The 22,276-nt window shown below is 34.5% G+C and overlaps 1 protein-coding gene across 28 annotated transcripts in view; it reads left to right on the top strand.

Moving 5' to 3' along the window:
• Positions 1-22,276, top strand: part of FOXP2 (forkhead box P2) — a 603,320-nt gene that overhangs the window by 470,831 nt on the left and 110,213 nt on the right. For 10 of the 28 annotated variants that reach the window (XM_055392142.2, XM_055392140.2, XM_063708031.1 and 7 more), the window contains one exon: positions 10,381-10,455. In XM_055392142.2, coding sequence (XP_055248117.1) covers positions 10,381-10,455 — 75 coding nt within the window. 28 annotated transcript variants of the gene reach the window in all.

The following is a 22,276-nucleotide window of genomic DNA, read 5'->3' on the forward strand; positions in this document are numbered from 1 at the left end:
ACCAGCTTGGCCAACATAGGGAAACCTAAAAATGTTAAAAATACTAAAAATACTAAAAAAATTAGCCAGGCATGGTGGCACACACCTGTAATCTCAACTACTTGAGAGGCAGAGGCACAAGAATTGCTTGAGCTCAGGAGGCAGCAGTTGCAGTGAGTTGAGATTGTGCCACTGCACTCCAGCCTGGGTGACAGAGCAAGACCCTGTTCCCCCGCCTCCGCCAAAAAAAAGAACTGAAATTATAATAGCAATTTTTAATTACTTCACTTAAGTTTGCAAACAATGAAAAATGAGGGCAAGATCATGACTTTTAGTCTTATCTTTGGTCTGTTCCATATAAATGGATTGTAACCCAAAATTCGCTCCAAAAAGCTATTAACATTTAATCCTAATTTTGACAGTATGATTATTGACTGAAATATGTACATTAAATTTATCTTGTTAATTTTAACTTTGATTTCAAGTCACAGAAATCTTTAAAAAATAATAGTAGACTTTATTCAAAGGATATAGAGTTGCTTACAAAATACAAGGCAAAGCTAAGCAAAAATCTGGTCTCAGAAGGAGCAAAAAGCAGAGCAGAATCTAATAGGCTGCTTGCATACCTGTCACTGGATTCAATGAAATCCTGCTGTTTATTATGCACATGTCACATACCTCAAAAATCAAGTTCTTGGGAGAGGGAATTTAATTGGCCTAACTTGTATCACCCGCCCTTGGGCCGGTCCCACCAATTTGCATGTAATGGGGTACAGAATTAAGGTAGTCCCCAAAGAAAAAAATGGTGCTATTAACAAATAGAGAAGTATATGCTGGGTAGGCAATATCAACAGATTTCGTCTATGTTATCTTTGAGTTGGTTTGCTACTAGACTGCAGCCTTGTTTTGATATCAAAATTTTTTTTTCTCGAAGAATTTTACTCTTTCAACACCAAGGAAACTCAAGACAATAGAAAACTACTGGACAATAGCACCAAGTAATGTATTTGTGTGTGAAGACTCACTAATTTATGCAATTATACCTCAATCTATGCAGTATCTTCCTAAAGATTATTTAAAAATCAAATGTATTTTAAAGAAGTTTGCCTTTTATTTAAATAAATACTGTCTAAACTACTCTTTTAATTTGAGTAATTTCTTCTCTTAAGGAAATAGTAATCTCTTATTTAATTTTGTAAATTTGGATCTACATGTTGAGTTTGTTAGCAATGAATGGCACCTGTCATGCGTGTACTTACCAGGTAAAAGAAAATATACTGCTTTTAAAACTTTACACTAATCCATGAAGAAAACAAGCATAAAAATTATAAACATTCATGAATCGATTCCTTTAAAAGTGTTCTCCATGACCTTGGACCTATCTTTTTTGTTGTTTTTGGTGGTGGGTTTTGTTTGTTTGTTTGTTTTTTGAGACATGGTCTTTCTCTATAGCCCATGCTGGAGTGCAGTAGCATGATCATAGTTTACAGCAGCTTCTAACTCCTGGGCTCAAGTCATTCTCCTACCTCAGCTTCCCAGAGTGCTGGGATTACAGACATGGGCCACCATGTCTAACTTGGGCCGGTTCTTTAAAATCACTTTGAATTGGTGGACCTAAGGAATTCCCATTCTGCGCACTATGTTCTCTTGCACCATACTCTCTTGTTATTCCCACATATAGCCCACCACCACCTCCACCCACCTGGACTTCTTCCTGATCATGTTGTATCCCATGATTAAGGATGACCTTAAACACTCACTATTCTGAATCATCCTTTCTGACCCTGCGCATTTGTTCTTCCATTTCCCAAGCTGTGGCTTTTCTTATTCCTACTCCTAAGCAAGCTACTGAGTATTCCTATAGAGAATCACAATATCAGGCAGTATTGGTTCTCTGACTTTAGGCTAGTGTTCACTGATGTTTAGCAATTGTTTCAGAAGTCTCTAGACACCTTACCCTGCCTCTCTCCCTGCATCAGTTTCTAGCCTTCACTGTACCCTTAAAGCACTTAAGTCACACCTGTTTCCCTGTTGTCAGTGACTTCACCTTCTACTTCAGAGAAAAAATTTAGAGGCCACCAGGCAAGAACTCCCTCTGCCTCTCTCATCTCTACTCCCAAAACAAACTTATATTAGCATCTCTGATTATATCCCTTTGTATCATAATGAGATTTCTCTCCAAGGCCAATTTCTCTTCCTGTGCATGATACCTACCCCTTTCCACCTCTTCCAGAACCTTGTCTTGTCAGCTGCACATCTTCATTCCTATGTCTTCAGTCTCCCATTTCTCTGTGTGCCTTCCCTTCCCACCTTTAAAAACAAAAACCAATTAAACAAAATCACATTCATATGTACATATTAGTTTTATATCAGACAATTATCTTAACCCTGTTTTTTTTTTCTTCATCATTAGGCCATTAGAAAGAATTGTTTACACTTATCTTCCATTCCTTTTTTGACACATTATACCTTGTTTTCTTTCGTTACTACCTGTATTAGTCTGTTCTCACGCTGCTAGTAAAGACATACCTGAGACTGGGTAACTTACAAAGAAAAAGAGATTTAGTGGACTCACAGTTCCACATGGCTGGGGAGGCCTCACAATCATGGTGGAAGGAAGAGGAGGAGTAAAGGCACATCTTACATAGCAGCAGGCAAGAGAGCATGTGCAGGGACACTCCCTTTTATAAAACCATCAGATCTCTTGAGACTTACTCACTGTCATGAGAACAGTATGGGAAATACCTGCCCCCATGATTCAATTACCTCCCACCAGTTCCCTCCCATGACACATGGGGATTAAGGGAACTACAATTCAAGATGAGATTTGGGTAGGGACATAGCCAAACCACATCACTACCTTTCTGAAATAGTTCTATTGAATATGACTGACCACTTCAGAGAGTTGAATTCGATTCTTACCTTAGTAGATCCTGTCAAAACATTTGAGACTTTTGATACAACTTCTCTTAACATTCCTCTTCTTTGTGTTTTGTTGTCTTTTCCCCATCTCCTGCCTACAACTTTTTTTGTTAACTTTTATATCAGTGGTCCAAAAACTCTGGCTGCATATTGTCATTACTTGGGATGTTTATTTGTTAAAATGCCTGGTCTCCACCAAGCCCAGTTAAATCAGGAAGTTGAATGCCACCATCATTATATATACAGAGCTCTGCGTGTGATGCTCACCCACAAGGTGGGCTGAGAACTACTCCTTTAGATGACCTCACTGCCAGAACTTATCCACTCCTTGTGGTATTACCACTACATAAGTTGCTGATTCTCAGGTCTTTATATTTCTTGTCTTGTCACCTGAACTTAAGTCTTGTATAGCCAGAAGTCTTCCAGAAACACCCACCTAGATGTTCAGTAGTCAACTTCTCATTTACTATTTCCAGATGAACCAAATTCTCTTTCATTCTTGAAAAATCGTCTTTGTTTCTGCTGTCTTTCTAGTGGCATCACAGTCTGCTTCCAACGTCCCTTATCCTTTACTCTCTCAGTCACTCAGGTAGTCGTCAAATCCTTAGAAGTTAGCTGGTCCTCAAATTGGGTATCCTTTTTTCATGTAACTGCTACTGCTTTGGAACTTACCAGAAGTAACTGTCTAATGAATCTTTGGGAATCTTAGGCTGCCATCCAATTCCAGTCTGAACCCACACCCTCATGCTTTCTACTTGTCAAAAAAAAAAACACTACTAATTCCTGATCTGCAAAACTCTTCGTAGTCCTAATCTTTCTAGCCTTGTCTCTCAGCAGCTGGCCCCATTTATAGCATACTCCTACCAAAACTATCACATATTGTCAGCATAATCCTAAACCTTTTGCATTCTCCCTTTCTGTTTTTTTTTTTTTACTTCTTTTTCCTAAGCAATGAATTCCTACTCATTTCTTGGGAGCCAGCTAGAAAATGCCTTCTTTCAATATGGTCAAACTGTACTTTTTACGTCTTCAACAATGTATTTCTCTCTAATATGGGGGCTTTAAAACTTAGGATCCATGGATAGAATTCAGGAGGTTTATGAACTTTAATGGAAGAAAAAATATTCTTATTTTTATTCCCAATTGAAACTCAACATATTCTTCTATTAGGAATGTAGGCAACATACCACAGTATTGTTAACAGTATCTGTGACATTGTCAGTGATAGAAATTATAAAAATATTCCTATCTCATCACAGTTGATAAAAAATATCTAGAAATATGGCCAGGTGTAGTGGCTCATACCTATAATCTCAGCACTTTGGGAGGCCGAGGTGGGAGGATCACTTGAGCCCAGGAGTTCAAGACCAGCCTGGAGTATATAGTGAGACCCTGTCTCTACAAAAATCAAAGAAAATTAGGTGAGCATGGTGGTATGCACTTGTAGTCCCAGCTACTCAGGAGACTGAGGTGAGAGGATTACTTTATCCTAAGTGGTGGATGCTGCAGTGAGCCAAGATTGCCCCACTGCACTCCAGCCTTGGCAACAGAGCAAGGCCCTGTCAAAAAAAAAAAAAATCTAGAAATGTTATTTGTGCCCATTACTCAAAATTGTGGTGGTTGTTATATCTTATTAATTCATTAAATATGCTATTATATCTTATTTAATTCATTAATAAATAACATTAATATTTCACAAATGTAGCTTTTTAAATATTTTGAGAACTGAATCTCAATATAATTCTCTTTTTCTAATGCCTTATTTTATTGTATGCAACCAATTTTTTTTTTCTGAGAAGGCTATTCTAGATTTTATCAGATTGCCAAAGAGGTTCAGATACAAAAAAGAAAAACAAAAAAAAAATCAGGAGTCCATGCAAATGGCACTTATGTTGTTGTATCCTAATTTACAAGACTTCTTTTATTTTCCAGTCTCCTTTGGATGGAGGGACCATTTTCATTCACCTTTATATCCACATGGCTAATATAGTTTATAGCTCCTAGTAGGTACTGAAAAGCGTTGACTAAGTGAATAATGGACTAAAAGAAGGAAAAAATACCTGTCATGCAAATATCCTGAACAGAGGGCAATATTTCTCAAAGTATGATCATAGACCTTCTAAACCACAATAATCAAGATGCTTGTTAAAATGCATATCCCTGGACACTATACCAGATCTTATGAATCTGAATCTCTAGGAAAGTAGCCTGGAATACGCAATCATAACAAGCTTCACCAAAGATTATTTTACATGCTCAAGTTTGGGAACCTGTATAGTCAGATATGTGATACACAGTAGCCTCAAAATAAGTAAATAAAAGCATAACTTTTTACAAATAATTTTATCTCCCTGGACTTCCTTTCCTTCCTCAGTCCACACCACCATCTTCTCAATGTTGTACAGGTCTTGGAGTCTGTGTCACAAAAGAAAGTAAGACAAGGCTAACTATATCAGAATAAAGAATGAAAATTTTTTAGGCATGCACTTACTTAGATTTGGTCCTCTGAGATACGTAATCTCTGGTTCTTGTTGACTGACTCCAAACAAGAGAAAAACTTCTGTGATCCACTTGTCTTGTGGAATACTCAAGACAGTTTTCAAGTATGATTTCTCTTTTCTTCATCTTCTCTGTCTGACCTAGGCAATTTAAAATTTGTTTTTCAGAAATGGACTGGAGAAGGATGAAGTTGTATGAATTTGCAAAGCTAAAATGTGTTATCTTGGCACAACCCAATAGCTACATTGTCCCTGGGACAGTTTCCATCAGATATGATGGATGTCCTAAAAACAAGCCATCAAATCAGCAAACGCAACAAAACAGTTGGAGGGGCAGAAAGGCAAATCAACCGTTTATTTTGGCTATTGTTTTAAAGTTTGATTTGTTTTATAACATGTGAAGAATGTTCATACTTCTTGACTAGCTGAACATTGATGTTTTCATTTTTGCACTTTTAAAATGTAGACCACTCCTATAGCTTGGATATTTTTCCTCCAAATCTTATGTTGAAATATGACCCCCAGTGTTGGAGGTGGGGCCTCACGGGAGGTGTTTGGGTCATGAGAGTGGATTCCTCATGAATGTCTTGGTGCCATCCTTGTGATGGTGAGTGATCTCTCACTCTACTAGTTCCCACAGAGCTGGTTGTAAAGAAGAGTCTGGCACCTCTTTCACTCTTGTTTACTCTCTCACCACGTGATTTCTACACATGTGTTTCCCCTTCCCCTTCTGCTATGAGTGGAAGCCACTTGAGGCCCTCACCAGATGCAGATGCCAGCACCATGCTTCTTGTACAGCGTGCAGAACTATGAGCCAAATAAACCTCTTTTCCTTATAAATTACTCAGCCTCATGTATTCCTTTATAGCAACATAAATGTACTAAGACAACCACTATTCCATTCAGATATTATTTTATCCTAAATATTATAAGACACTAAAGTTTTAAACATGTTAAAGAAAAATTTGAGGGTCCTTTCAACCAACCTCAAGAAACAAGTTATATCAAATAATTTAAAATATTTTCATTTGTTAGGAAAGATCAATATATAATATTAATACCATGTATATATTATATATTTTTGTATGAAAATTACACTTCATCAACCTTGCAAAAAATATTATTTTTCTTACAAGTCATTTCACCTTATCACTAAATATGAACACACCTATATTAATGTCTTGCTTTGCTGCACCAGGTTTCTAAAAGGAAAAAAATATTTCTTTACTCATATAGGAGAGTCTTTAGTATGTATCATGAAGTCTACTGATAGGTTGAAGACAGATACAATGTCTTGGGAATTTTTGTAACCTTTATAATATGTAATAGCATTTTATACATAGTAGAAACAATAATTCTTTTTATCTGAAAATTGAGTACTATTTTGAAGCAATAATGACAGCTAACAAATAAGTATATAGCTAATAAATGTTAAGTATATGGGTATCAGCACTGTTCTAATTACTTTACAATTGAACATATTTAATAACCCTATGATGATGTTACTTATTATCCTCTGTCTAGAGAGAGAGGACAGGAGAAGCTAAGTATTTTGCTCAAGGTCACACCACTAGTAAGTGTAAGATCTGAAGCTCAGCATACTATCTCCAGAGCCAGCATTCTTATGTTCAGCACTAAATGACTTACTCTTTATTGTTTTAAAAGAAAAATTACAATGATTCACATTTAATTGAAGAATAGATTCCTTCTGAAGTTAATGTTGAAAGTCCATTCAAGTACATTGTCTGGCCTTTTCACTGTTAAAAGATTCTTTGGTGCTTATTAGAAACAGATGCAAACACTTAAAATATCCGTTCACATTGTGTTTCCCTGTGATTTGCTGGAGTTATGTCAGGTTGCCTCCAGGAGATCCATTTCTAAGTGACTGTCTGATTTTATTCGTCTTGCTACTTCTTTACAAACCTGCGGCTTCATGGGTCTGTTAAAGCATGGTTGATCAGAGTTTTATTGCATCTCTTACCAACATTCTGTCTCTGCCTGTCATAGAAAGCTTTAGGGAAGCCATGAGAAGAAACTGGATGGGGTTTTCAAAGCACAATTTCTTCAACCAAACCTGTTGGCAAGATATGATGATGGGCTAATGATAGTGCAAAGTTTATTCTCACATACTTTCAGTTGCAGAAACTATTGAGAGTTACTTAAAAGCATTTGCCTTTCAATAGATTATTTTACTTCTAAGTTATTGTTCTTCAGTAAAATTTAGATTAATTTGACTTTCTCTTTTCACAAATTTTGCCTTTTAACTTTTTATTGATTGTTTAACTGTTATGTTTCATAATTTTGCATGCAGAGTGACAGGGACAGAGAAATGTCACTATGAGCCCTCAGTGTCGGGGGCAGTTCTGTGTCTCTTGTTCCTATGGATAGATTAATGACAGTATCATTTTAATATGCTTTATTTATCTCTATGTTAGCAGGAATGATTTGATAGGAGTGTTTTGGTTAGTCAGTGTTTTTGGTTGATAAAAATAAGATATATCATAGATTTTAGGGAATCGAAAAATAATGAGTATATACTGTGTACCAATCCAAATATATCCTTGTTGATGAATCAAAAGGTTCTTCATGGTCTTGTGGTTTTTTTCTTTGGGGGGGGGTTGTTTTGTTTTGTTTTTGTTTGTTTGTTTTTTGTCAAGGTTGTTTTGTTAAAATTTGGGAAATATTTGAGATAATAACTAAAGAAGATATGTTTGAAATATTATGGTTAGGTTTATGAAGTTATGTTTCTGAGTCAGTTGAGCTAAAAATGGGGAACATTCTCACGGTGAAGCCTCAGGCAGCTTCCATCCCAAAGCTACAAAACTAGAAGAATTCTAATGAAAACCTCTTTTTTAATGAAATCCTTCTAATATTTTGGCACCTGTATCCCTTAAATTACCATTTAAGGGATGGTTACGTTTAAGGGATCAGTAGCATTAACTGTATGCTTTTATTCCGTAGTATTTTTGTTTATTTTTATTACTGTACTTGTACATTATCTCAATATTTCCTGTTTATGTACTCCTCCAGGAGTGAGACTTGTTCTTGTATCACCTTCTGACCTGACTGGGATGACAAAACTCCAGGATCCCAACATGTTTTGTTAATGCTGGAGACACAAATTATGATATTTTATTTAACATAGGTGCTTGTGAAATAATTTAAGGTGGTGTTGCTTATTTATAGAGTTTAATTTTCAGTATTAAATATAAACAGTGTCATGACAGATTTGGAGTTATTGTGACAATCACTTATTTTTTATGTAAATGAGCGTCTATCTGTGGGCTTTATTAGTGTTAGTCTGGTTTATTGTTATGGTATGGAATAGCATTTCATTTTTTAAGGATGCTTATGACCTTGTTAAATAGCAGTCCAAAAATCATGTGGCTTGTTTTGATTTTAACGAAAGTTACAGCTGCCTAGCTGTAAAGCAGTCAGTTTCTCTTATTATGACTAGTTCTTCAACTTGTACTGTTTTAAATTGCCTGCAATTAGCATATTTCAACCTTATTTTTAGGTTTAAATTGCAGTGTGAGAGTGTACTCTCCTCTTAGCTAATTAGTGCTATCAAGGAACAGTAGGTTACCTCATTAGTACCATGTGCATTTAATTAAAGAAGAGAAAATTGGAGTTAACCTCATAGTTAATATTTTCACAGAGTGCTACAATGCCAACACCTTCAATTGGAGTCACACCCCTGTGTATCTAATTATGCACTGGTGCCAAATAAGGTTAGCAAGAGTAGCACAAGGCTGTTGACAAAATAATTTAGATGAAAATGTATTTGTTGAATTCTGACAGCAAAATATAACTTGAACATTTTCCCCCAGTCTTCATCTGCTAGCATCAGGTGACATACTTCTTCCTAAGAAACAGAGGGAAAAGGATATTTTGGAAGCCATTTTTCCTGTTTGAATTAATGTTGCTCTTATCTTCAAGAAAATGGCATGTCGTCATGTAAAGCATATACAATCCATTTCTTAAACATAACCTCTGAACTTCATAGATGTATTTGAAAAGAATTATTTATAAGATGTAATATTTACATGCATCAAACCACTACAAATACTCCCTGACACCCTTAACACATCCCTCCTTGCTTTTCTTCTTTTCTGGTATAGTTATAATTTCCCTTGTGTATCTTATGAATGGGGATCATCCTTTCATATCATACATGAAGTCTAAGGATGTGTTGTCACGTGGTCTATTCAAATGCAGTGTAATCCTTTTGCCCTTCAGACAAAATCTTTGAAATGTCTAATGCTACTTAGGTAAAAAATGACATTCCATGTCATTTATCAATAAATAATCACTTTGCTTTTACAGATAAAAATGCAAACTATACATTTGAGTATATAGAGTAGTTTTCAATGCAAATGGTACAATTCAACAGGTTTTAACAGATATTATGGAGGTTGGTTGCATAGTCTTAGATACATTTTAGTGGCAATAATTTTTATGTAATAATGCATAACCACAGCAGTTTATTTAAATAAATTATTGTGATCGTTCTCACATGACATGGTAGGACAGGATTTATGTTCATTTGTACTGGTTACAATTGATTACAAGTCAGAGGTTTGCTTTTTCAAAATTATTGATGATTACATTTTAAGAACAAATAACATCCCATACACCAAAATTGCAGTGTCATTTAAATATATAGGAGTATTTATGATTCTTAGCTTACAAGTGGGAAGTAAGGTTCCTACAGCAGTATCATGGTACATAATCAGTGGATTTTTTGGTTATGGGTTAATTTATTATGGTCCAAATATTCAACTTCCCATCTGCCAAATTATTTCTATTTTTAAAATCTATACTGCTTAACTGTGAGACAATGATGGAATATTCTTTCCTATTTTGACCTACCAAGATAATAATTCCAAAAAATGATTTTTAAAAATGATAATGTACGTTATTAGCACAAGCCTTAAGATTGAAAAAAAAGCCAACTCCTGATTCTCTTTGTTTAACCTAGGAATTGCTTCCAGAAACAAAATTATGTATCTGTGGCCACTCTTCTGGTGATGGGCATCCTCACAACACATTTGCAGTAAGTTACACTGGGCAATTAGAAATTCAGCTACTAGGCACAAGGCCATGGACCCAGTCCCACTAAATAGATTATATGTGATTTTCTATAGCCAATCCCTTCCATTGGTGCAGATAATCAAGATACAACTAATGTTAAGATACAGATGTAATTAGTTGATTTTCTCTTGCTTCTTTTGTTCTCAATTCAGTTATGTTTCACTAGATATACATTTCACAGTTAAGGTGATTTGACTACCTTAAATATATAAAGGCTTTAACACCACTACACTTTTCTTGAACTTTTAGGAATAATTTGATGAGGGAGTGTTGATATGCAGAAAATAAATGGACATAGATAATGAGTTGATTCAACACATGTTTTAGAACAAAATTGCTGTTCCATGTTCTTCAAGTTGTCATATAAATATACCAAGGCCTTTTAAACATTCTGCCACTAGAGTGAGTGTAACTTGTCACTTTGGACTATAATATTTGGTGAAAATTGCTTATGTGGCCCAATTCACATAGCAGTTATCCTTGGAAATGGATAGTAATCCTCAAGTCTCCATTCAAGAATTTTTAAATAAAGCAACTTCATGTTTCTATTGAGCATAGATTCTACCTGCATTCTTAAGAAATCTTGAAACATATAAGTCATGTATTTTCACATATAGTCAGCGCTTCACAGTCATGGGTTCTGTATCTGTGGATTCAACCAACCACAGATCCAAAATATTTGGGGAAAAAATGGATGGTTGCATCTGTACCGAAAATGTTCATACATTTTTCTTCCTTATCATTATTCCCCAAAGAAAACATTGTAACAACTGTTTATACAGCATTTATTTTACATTAAGTATTATAAGTGAGCTAGAGATTATTTAAAGTATACAGGAGGATGTGCATAGGTTATATGTAAATAGTACATCATTTTATATAAGGGACTTGGGCAATTATGCATTTTGGTATCTATGTGTGTCCAATCCCCTACACATACCAAAGGACTACTATACACAACTTTTGCTTGTTTCCTTAAGAGCTGATGTATTTATTTAGGCTCAATGGGCTAGAGTATTTCTAAATTGACTCAGCCAAAATTTATTTACCTTTTACTACTCTATACATAATATTTCCTAATTATAATTGGCGAACAACAACAAAATTAATACTCATATACAATCAGTGTCTTCCTGAATGAAGAAGAAATATCTAATTTCATACTTTGGTTAAAAAGACAGAAAATGTTTTCAATAAAAATAGTGTCAAATTAATGAAAGGATATTTATGGAAAATATGAAACTTTTAAAAATGTTAGTTGCAATACAAAATAAACTCAAAAGTGGAAGCAGCAATAACATATCCTATTCTATAGAAATGGTAAATATAAAAAAAAAGAGAAATAGTGAATGTCAAGGATGGGTAATAAATGTTATATATGCTGGCTTCAGAGAGACCTGAAATTACCTGGTTTGTGGCCTCATTCACTTTAATCCTATAGTATTTGGTCCCCCTAAGCTTTTTTGTAACAACATTTGAAAGAAAAATAGCAAAAATTTAAAAATTTTGTTAAGTTTTGCTGATATGATGTAATTAAGTTCATGTGAAAGATTAAAATAATCTTAATTTCTAAGTATTCTCTGTATATTTTAAAGGAAGATAAATTTTAGGTAAACATTAAGTGCAATTATATACTTTAACTTAATAAAGAAAATTAACTTAAAATTACTTTTAAAAATAGTACATTAAAAATGGGACAGTTTTCCTAATTAGTAACACTTTTTCCTAAAATAATCCCAATGGAAAAATTGTTTTCGTTACACTGAAGAGTGAGCTGGCTTAACTGCTAATAGTGTTTGCTCTTTATCTAAAACTACTTCTACCATTTAAAACAAATCTCTGTTCTACTGATGAGAGAAAAGAAATCTATACCATCAAAACTTTATATTTTCACTGACATATTTTCAGAATGAAAATGAGACATGAAGAAGTGAAATGATTCACCAGAGGCCATGTAATTTCTCAATGGTAAAGCTGAATTTGTTGCCCAAGTTTGTGATGACCAGTGTATTGGTCTTTCCAAAGGTATCCCAAATTGTTCTTGGCTGCTTTGAATGCAGTGTTGAGTAGAAGTCTGAGGTTCTTCCATGTGTCTGAGACTGCATCTCATCTCTCAGATAGAAAGAGCACCAGTATGAGTTAGTGAGGTCTGGTATGGCTGGTGGGAAAGGAGGAGCATAGCAGTGCATTTGCCATCAGATCTTTGCCATCTCTGTAGTGTGCCAATTTCATACTTCATCTTGGTCATTGAGTGACTTTACAAATGGGGCTTCTTGGCTTCACAACACAAGGGAAATATTATTTAAGTAATATTAACTGCTTATTTTCCTTTATTGATTACCTTATATATAAACTTCAGCATGCTAAAATGGCTACATAATGTGATTTAAAATCAATATACTAACCAGAAAAAATACTATATTATTCGTAATTGACAATTGCTATGTGATGGACATGGTTCTGTTTTAGTATTCATTGCATTTATAAGTACCAATATGCCAGAGTGGTAGTCTGGAACACCGTAAGAGTACTGGTGGGCTAAAAGGAAGAAAGAGGTCAAAAAGATAGATGGGGTACCTAAAGCCTGCCATATTTTTTCATCATTATGTAACTGACATTTATAATAAATTGTGAATTATTACAATAGTCTGCAAATTTTAAGAGAGCCTACATAATGCCTATCAAAGTGTTAATTTAATGTCACACATATTATTTCCGTGGTTGATCAGCCTTCACACACACACCATACAAGCCAAAATTTTCAGGCACATGTTCCAAATTGGTGGATTAAATTAATTTTTACTCTTCCTATCACACCCAATTCACTTAAAAAATAAAAATCTCTTAATTTTATTAACAAGCCTAAAGTAAAGTGCCAAAAATTGCAGGGAGAGAAAACCACTTACGTTACCAAATGAAGGTTAAAGCCCAAATTATCCCAAGGAAATAATATTACATATTTGATATTAAACAGGGGTCAAAAGCTCTTCATTATACCATCCTTTTTCAGATATAATTGTATCAATTTACTAGCAAAACATGCAATAAAAATATTTTTTCATAGGGTTTTTTCTGGTGTCTTGGCTTATTGATAACCATCAAACATTGGCCATCCCCTGAGTATTGTACCTCTCTATTACATTGTTGAACAGCAGTGATATTTTAATGTACTCACTAATAAATTATATTTAATGTGCCTCTATCAATTCATTGCAATACTGGGCAGTAATTGTATGCACTTATCTTTATGTGAAAATTGTGATTCTAAATTTTATCTACTTGTTGTATTTAAAGAAATATTTGGGCTCCTTCGATTGTATATTCACTATTCTAAGAGTAACAATATAATGTCCTTATTATAACTTTGGATTTAATAGATAAAAAGGCATTAATTTCTGGCTTTAAAAAATGAGGGTATCAGAGTAAGAGAGCTTCATTGTTAGAGAATACTTTTCAATGCTTGCTTTTCACATTCAGTTTTTTCAAATAGTGTCTAGTTTAATCTGAAAAAAAAATCTTCACTTATTTTACTTTTCTTTCAAACTTCGGTACTAGGATACATGCCTTTCTTTTTTTCCTGATTTATCAAACAGCTCTACAAATGAGTAACTCTGCCAAGATTCTAAATTTCACAATCTTTGGCTTCCTTACAAGATAGTAACCCAAGTTCATTCACTACTCTCTAACTATACCCTGTTGGCACCTCATCTGCCTGAATGACCTCATTAACACCTATCTGCAAGTAATCTTATTGTTAGTGTTGCCTACAGGTTTTTACACCTAAGTGAATACTGTTTTACATAGGATTCTGCCAGTTAGTTCTAACTGCGAAGGCAATTATGTGGAATGCTTAGGGTCTTTGTCTTTGGCTCTTATTTTTAAAACCTTTAGCATTGAGCCAGATGAATCTTTTGATGAACAAAATGTCTTGTACCTATAATCTGAAAATGAAACTTGCCTAGCCTTGGTATAACTGCTTTATTTTCCATTCAAATTAAATTACACTGGCCACATTTGATCTTTCTCCCTACAGGTCTTTACTATGATTATCTCCTGAATGGTTCATTTTTAATGGGGATGCTGGGTTGGAAGAAATAAGAAAACAGGGATAGTGATGCTTTTTAAAATATCTTTTTATTTGTGTTCCAAATTCATCTCTCTCTTGAGGCTTTACATAAATCCTATACAACACCAAATAATCCACCCTGTGGGCTCTACAGTCAGCTTTCTGGTTTGTTAACTGGGCCAGTTTCTTAACTCTGCTTTGCTTCACGTTCTCAGTCTGTAAAATTATAACAATAATACTACCTACCTCATAAGGTGGTAACGGGAATTAAATATGATAACCCTAAAAAGTACTTACCATAATGACTAACACATAGTAAACATGCAATAGATGTTGAGTCAGTATCTGTAATAGCATCAATATACTCTTGCTTGGATGAAAGAGTCAATTCTGTTGGATGTAAATTTAAGTGTATTTTTGGTATTAACACTAAAAGGGGCATTGGACATTGTACCTTGGGTCACAGCCAAGACAGATGGCAGTGTTATCCACTTAGAGGAGTCTTTATATTAATCGATTTAAGTTGAATACTGACTTGTTCACTCACACAAAAAATAGTGTTCTCCAAATGCTTTCTGACTTGTTAAGTGGAAGACAGCTAAGTGGAAGAGACAGAACTCTGCCTTACCAGACCTAAATGATGCCTGGCAGCCAAGAAGAATCATAGCTAAAATATGTAAGGAAAAGTGATTGTCCCCCAATTGTCTGTATCCAGCTAAAGCACATGAAGATACAAAGTCAGGAAATACATGCAGCAATGTTGAATTACCTCTACTTTTTTCTTCCTTCCTATATTATAAACATATTAGCAGAGAGTAACCTGAAGTTAAAGATAAATTACTACTTATCAGTGTTGACAGTTTTAACTAACATGCTGAAAACAATTAACCAAGGATAATGTTGCAGTAATTTTTTTCACAGTACCCTTTTTATAAAAGCTGTTTACAGTATTTTATAAAATACTGTATACATTTGTAAAAAGATGTGTGGTGTACACTTGAATTCATTGTTTTACTGTGTTTATTTTTGAGTAGGTTTTATTGATTATTATGATGGTATTCATACTATGGCCCTTCAGTAAGAAATAAACTTAAGATAATTAAATGTTTCAAACACTTATGTTATAGATTGTTTTGTTAATGCCATAAAGATATAATACAGTGACCATGTTTAGGGTTACTGTTAAAAACATTCCAGATGCTGTATCCATCTGAAACAGAATACAGGTTTTTGTTTTTAAAGCCTTGGCTGACATTTGTATGCAATTTCTTGATTAATCTTTTTTTTACTGTAATTCAACATATTAGTAATTATCTTTACACACCCCTCTCAGCTGGAATGTAAGCTCCCTGATCTCAGTTTGTTCTAGAAACTTCTCCTGAGTGGTTGCCCCTCACCTTCTATTTCATTGTAATATTTGAGATTGCCAAGAATATTCTTGATGTTGGTTCCAAGAAGGACCAGTAGCAGACATTTTTCAATGGAGGATCGTCTTTGAAATTTATAATGAATAATTTACTCCCCTTGATGATTCACCAAAGCATTAGTGTGGCAGAAATTGGGGGCTGATGAAAGGATTATTAATTTAGTCAGTGGTTTTGTTGTTGTTAATATATTTTTCATCAAATAAATTGATACACACACTAGAATATGTATGTGGCAATAATATTCATTTATGGTGCTTATTAGGACAGACTGTATTTTGCATTTTAAAGTTATTTGTAATGAGCTATTAGTGATAGTCTCTACAAATATGACATATAATTGTCATTAACTTCTAACCGTTTGCTCTATAGTTTTTGCGTATTTCTAAACATCGCTTAAGGAAATGTGTATTCTGTATTTACTATTTGTATTTCTGTTCCCTGTCTATTTCCACATCATCTTATTTTAGCATAATTGAAAGTTGTAGAAAATGCTTTGTCATTTTAGTGTATAAATTTTCAGAATTGTGCTCATACACATACAAACATACATCATACATACACATATCTAAGCAATTATATAAAAGAGTGTGCATGTGTCTTTATTCAATTCTGTGTGCAGTTCATTTTTCTTTCTTATTGAAGTTACATGTTTTAGATTTGTAATTTTCATTAGGTGAATGAATTGTTTGTTATGCATAGGATTAAAAAATTATGGAACCAAATGTTTATAACTGGCATAGTTTATGCAGTACTGTATTTACTTAAAAATATTTCTAAATAACAGGATTTTTAAAATATAAATTTCAATACATAGGATGTCAGGTTAAGCAGCACAGGACTTCCACTGACATTAAAACTTAAACCTGAAAAACAACAACAACAACAAAACTTAAACCTGAAGCTACATGCTGAACTTTAACAATGGCGTTCAGAAAGCCTACTATCACTGGAGTTTTGTTGTGCTATAATAACTTTATGCATCAGACAATTTAGATGAAATTGCACTTATTTACTTTCAAATAATCCTATTCTTTATCATAACGATAAGTTTTATGCAAATAGATTCATACTGTTAATCAGATGAAGTCTTATACCAAGCTAGAGAATTCAAAATTGAACCTTTAAAATACTTAGCATCAAGAACAGTTTGTAATGCTCAGGCTCTCACAATCATGCTCCTTAGCTCCTTTCCATGAAGTCATGATTTCTTTTCCACCAGACTTCCTCCTGATCTCTCTTAAGAGAGATATTGTGAGATATTTTATTATATTGGAAGAAACCATCTACTCTTCAGATCCAGAATACTAGTTATAACGTTATACTTCAGACTACATATGTTATATATTTAATATTTTATGAGTAATGCTATAATTTAGAATTTTATATGTAGAATATTTAGTCTGGCATACAACAGACAGTATAGAATGAGAGTAAGAAACGTCATCATAAGAGATTATAATAAAGGGGAGGCATCAAGCAAACATCTCAGAGATAAATTCTCATTATATTAAGCATAATTCATAAATTCACAGAGAGTTGTGCAATTGTAGAGAGAAAGTGTTACCAAAATGATGTCCTCAGAATGGAATAAACAAGCTTAAAAGTTTAGGAATTCAGTATTTCTAGTGTATCATATACATATACCTGAAGATCATTTTCTGGTGCATAGATCATTAATACAAAATTCAATTAATATGAATAACAAATGTACTGTTGTTTTATCCTTATTTCCTTCCGTATCCTTGTTGCCTGTAAGTTGTAGGTATAAGAGATTATATCTCTTGAAGTCTTTTATATTGAGGCTGGAAAACATACTTTTTGCGTAACTACTCTTTTCTCCTTTTATATTACCTGAGTAGGTACTGCTATTTTGGAAGGGTTGCGCCCTGTTACTACATTGCCAGATTGCCAAAATTCAGAGGAAGGGATGTCTGCTTAACATCTGTTTTCATCCTATATGGACTGATAGTGTATTATAGCTAAAAGGGGCCTTATAGTTCATCTAATTCAACTCCTTTATTTTACAATTGAAAAAAAGTGTTAAAGAATAAAAGTGACTTCCTTAATATCTCCCCATTATTAATTGAATTCAAGAGGGAGCTACTGATGATCTGATAGTTCTTTAGTCTTGACTCATGGTTCATATGTATTAATTTTGCCAGGCCATTTGTTTTAGTTTTAATTCTATGTATCTGTCAAATAAGGAAATCACTCTGTTTTTCCAAATGTTGCTAATCACATTTACCTATGAAAAAGCTTTAAAAACCAGATGTATATCATGATCACTTTTAAAATTACCATTCATATTACTTGACTACATGTGGTTTGTTTAGGACACTTTTAAGGTCTCAATCAGATCTGTGACATTGTTTTATTTATAGGTCAAGGTTTTAGAAAAGGAAAATTTAATGTTCCTCAGTGATTTCCTCAGAAATGTTTTAAAGTGAATTGTGAAATTTCCAGACTGTAGATTTATTGCTTATGTTCTTTTATTAGGACTTCAGCTAGGAGAAAAAGGACACTTAAAAAACATATATAAGGCAATAGAAATTTAGTTTCTAATTGTTAAAAGAATAAGCCTAATGGTTACCAAGCCTTAATCCTTCACATTTTCTCTTTATTTAGACTATACATTCAGGAAGGACCAATTGCTTTATAGAAAGGACCAAAATCTGAGGGTTTCCCAGGCTTTTCCAGTTGTTTGTTTACTATGTGTCAGATAAATATGTATTAACAGTTAAAAATAAGTGGTTAGTGGATCTGTTGTGCCATCCTGATCTTGAAATTCTAAGAAAAGGAGATAAGACAATACTTTTAAGTCTGATATTTAAATATTGGACACTCAATGTATAAAGCCCAGGATAGATGCTTGGATTGATCAGGTAAAGATACTAAGTTCATAACATAAAATTTTTATCCCATAAAATATATTCATAGCACTAGTGATAGAAATGGGTACAGAGGTTACAGAATTCTTTCGAGAAATTATGATTCTAGATCAGTCCTAGATAAGTATCTGGGACCTATCAATTCTACTATTGTTAATTAGCACATACAGTTTTGTTGCTGTGACTGTCGCCCACCCCAAACCGGGCTCTTTTCTTTCCCTACCTTCTGCTTCTGTTCTCAGACATACCATATTCCGTTTTTTTTTCTGTCCCCCCATAGCCTGTTTCGTTTTCTTCCCTGTGTATCAACTTCTACTGGTTATGCAAGCCCGAACTCAGTTACTGTTGCACATGAATGCTTTTTCACCAACACAGTTCACATGGATTAATTCCTTTTTTTAATATTGTGTATCATACTTGTCTAACTCACACTTTTGGAATTATTCTTACATAGCTCCCTTGATAATTCCATTCAACACATATTCACTGAGCATATACTATGGATAACTCGTGTTGCTAAGCAGAATTTTCAGTAAAATTATGAGTTATCACCTATATTTGAGAAATTTAGATTATGAAAATGGGAAATACATAATTTAGGATTCAAAAATCTATGCACTCTAAGGAGAGATTCAATCATTGTACTGAGGAATTAAAAACAAGTAGTTAGGAGAGGTTTATTTGAGGTAAAGTTTAAAAAAAATCTTATTGGCATATGTAGCCTCTTATTGTATGGGCTAATGCCAGAATTTGAAGTTTTAAGTGCCTTTTTAAAAGGACCTTAAATATTCTTTAAGATTTTGAGTAAGGAAGTGGATGTAACATAACTAGACCATCCTACTTAAGATATCCTTAGAGCAATAGAAAGCAGTCACTGGAATGACAAAAAATATTGGAGTCTATGTGTCCAATTAGAGTGTGTTATCAGAAAAACCAATCATCGTCATCTTAACTAGGGGAAGGATAGGAGAAGGAAATAAGACAGATTTAAGAAAGAAGGACGGGCACGGTGGCTCACGCCTGTAATCCCAGCACTTTGGGAGGCTGAGGCGGGTGGATCACCTGAGGTCAGGAGTTCGAGACCAGCCTTACCAACATGGTGAAACCGCATCTCTACTAAAAATACAAAAATTAGCTGGGTGTGATGGCGTGTTCCTGTAGTCCCAGCTACTTGGGAGGCTGAGACAGGAGAATTGTTTGAACCTGGGAGGCAGAGGTTGCAGTGAGCTGAGATCACACCACCACTGTGCTCCAGCCTGGGCAACAGAGTGAGACTCTGTCTCAAAACAAAAACAAAAACAAAAAACAAGAAAGAAAAGAAAGAATACAACGACTTGATTTTTAAAAGCATGTTGACAATTAGAAAAACAAGAAATTGAGATTTCTGTAATTTTATACCTGGTTATCTGTATTTGGCAGGTTGTGACCCTGGTGATACCTAAAACACAAAAATAGCAGGTTTTGACCATAGGCAGTAGGAAGTTGAAAGTGACAATTGGTTTTGTTTGAGAAGTGGGATATCTGTGTGTTCAGTAGGCAGTTAGCACTGAGTTGGAGATGATGCATTTTTGGAAGTCATGTAATATACGGGAGACTAGAGTCCCATAATTTTTAAGGAGATCCTGAAGAGTAAGATAGCACAGAGAAGTTGCAAGACAAGACACTGGGTAAAGGAAGAATGAGCCAGCAAAGAATGTGAATCTATAGCAGTAGAGAACCAGGAGCCAGCAGGCAAAGGCCAATAGAAGATACACTCACATAAACACATGCACACACACACACACACACACACACACACACACACACACACAAGCACACGGACAGATTGGATTTGTTGCTACTATCTTCTTCCATTTATTTATTTATTTATTTATTTATTTATTTATTTATTTAGAGATGCAGTCTGGCTCTGTCACCCAGGCTGGAGTGCAGTGGCACAGTCTCTGCTCACTGCAACCTCTGCCTCTTAGGCTTAAGCGATCCTCCCTCCTCAGCCTCCCCAGTAGTTGGCACCACAGGCACAAGCCACCACATCTGACTAATTATTGTATTTTTTGTACAGATGGGGTTTCACCATTGCCCAGGCTGGTCTTGAACTCCTGGCCTTACAGACGTGAGCCACTGTGCCTGGCCATCTTCTTTATAATTAACACTTTTTTGTGTGTCAGATTAGTTTTAGGTTTACAGCAAAACTGAGAGAAAGTTAGGAGTTTCTCATATACCTCCTACACACATAGCCTCTCCTATTATAAACATCCCAACCAGAGTGGTATATTTTTACCACTGTTCAGCCTATACTGACACATCATTATCTCCCTGAGTCCATAGATTACATTAGAGTTCACTCTTAGTGTTGTACATTCTATGGGTTTGGACAAATACATGATGACATGTATCCAGCATTGTAGTATCATACACAGTTTTCACTGCGCTACAAATCCTTTGTGTTTTCCCTATGCATTCCTTCTTCCCCCTAGTCCCTGGAAACCACTGGAAGAGATTTTTTTTAACCTAAGGGTGGTTAGCATTATTAAAGACTGAAATGTGGGTTTAAGACTGTGGATAAGACACGAAGAAAGTCATTACATTTGGCAAGAGTGTTTTCAATAGAATATACCATAGAGCAGTGATTTGAATGGTCACCAAGAAAGAAGTACATAGAGATTACAAATAGTATACATTAGTCTTTCAGGAAAAATGCTGCTAAAGGGGAAAATGATAGAATGGTGGCTTGAGACGAAAGCAAATTGAGAAAGATCTTGGTGCAGGGGAGATATTGACAGTGGCAATGAAAAGACTAAAAATGCAAGAGGGAAAACAAAGTATTGAAACAAGGTCTGAAACATGATGGGAGGAGGGTGATGCCATTAAGGGCACAGAGAGAGGTAGTTAATCTTTAAAAAGAATAGAAACCCACTTTTATCTGAATTGGGTAGAAATTTAAAGATGAGCAAACTCATAGTTAGACTGTTAACTCTTATATTATGTGTTGTCTGTTTATAGTTTGTGACTACCATTATATCCTTCTCCCGCAGTGTCACCTGACACCTGAATTCAAGCTTTGATTATCACCTTTTAGGGATTCCTGCTTCTAGGACAAATCATGTAAAATAAGGAAAGGGTGTGCTTATTGCTGCTAAAATTTTCTAGATGTGACAGCTTTACTCTCACCATATTTGTTATATTTGATGATATTATTAGCTAAGAGAATAACTGCTCATTAGAGTTAAAACTTAGCAACTATTTTCTCATAAAAGATTGTAATAATACAGTCACAATGTGAGTGTTCTTTTCCTCAGAGTTGATGGATTAGCATAAATCTAAAGAACATAAATTATTTTATGAAACATTTAGATAACATTAAGATTTTGAACTTTTTAAATAATTGGTTAATTTTTGGTA

The sequence above is a fragment of the Gorilla gorilla genome, chromosome 6 (genome assembly GCF_029281585.2).
Source record: "Gorilla gorilla gorilla isolate KB3781 chromosome 6, NHGRI_mGorGor1-v2.1_pri, whole genome shotgun sequence".
NCBI classification, from domain to species: domain Eukaryota; kingdom Metazoa; phylum Chordata; class Mammalia; order Primates; family Hominidae; genus Gorilla; species Gorilla gorilla.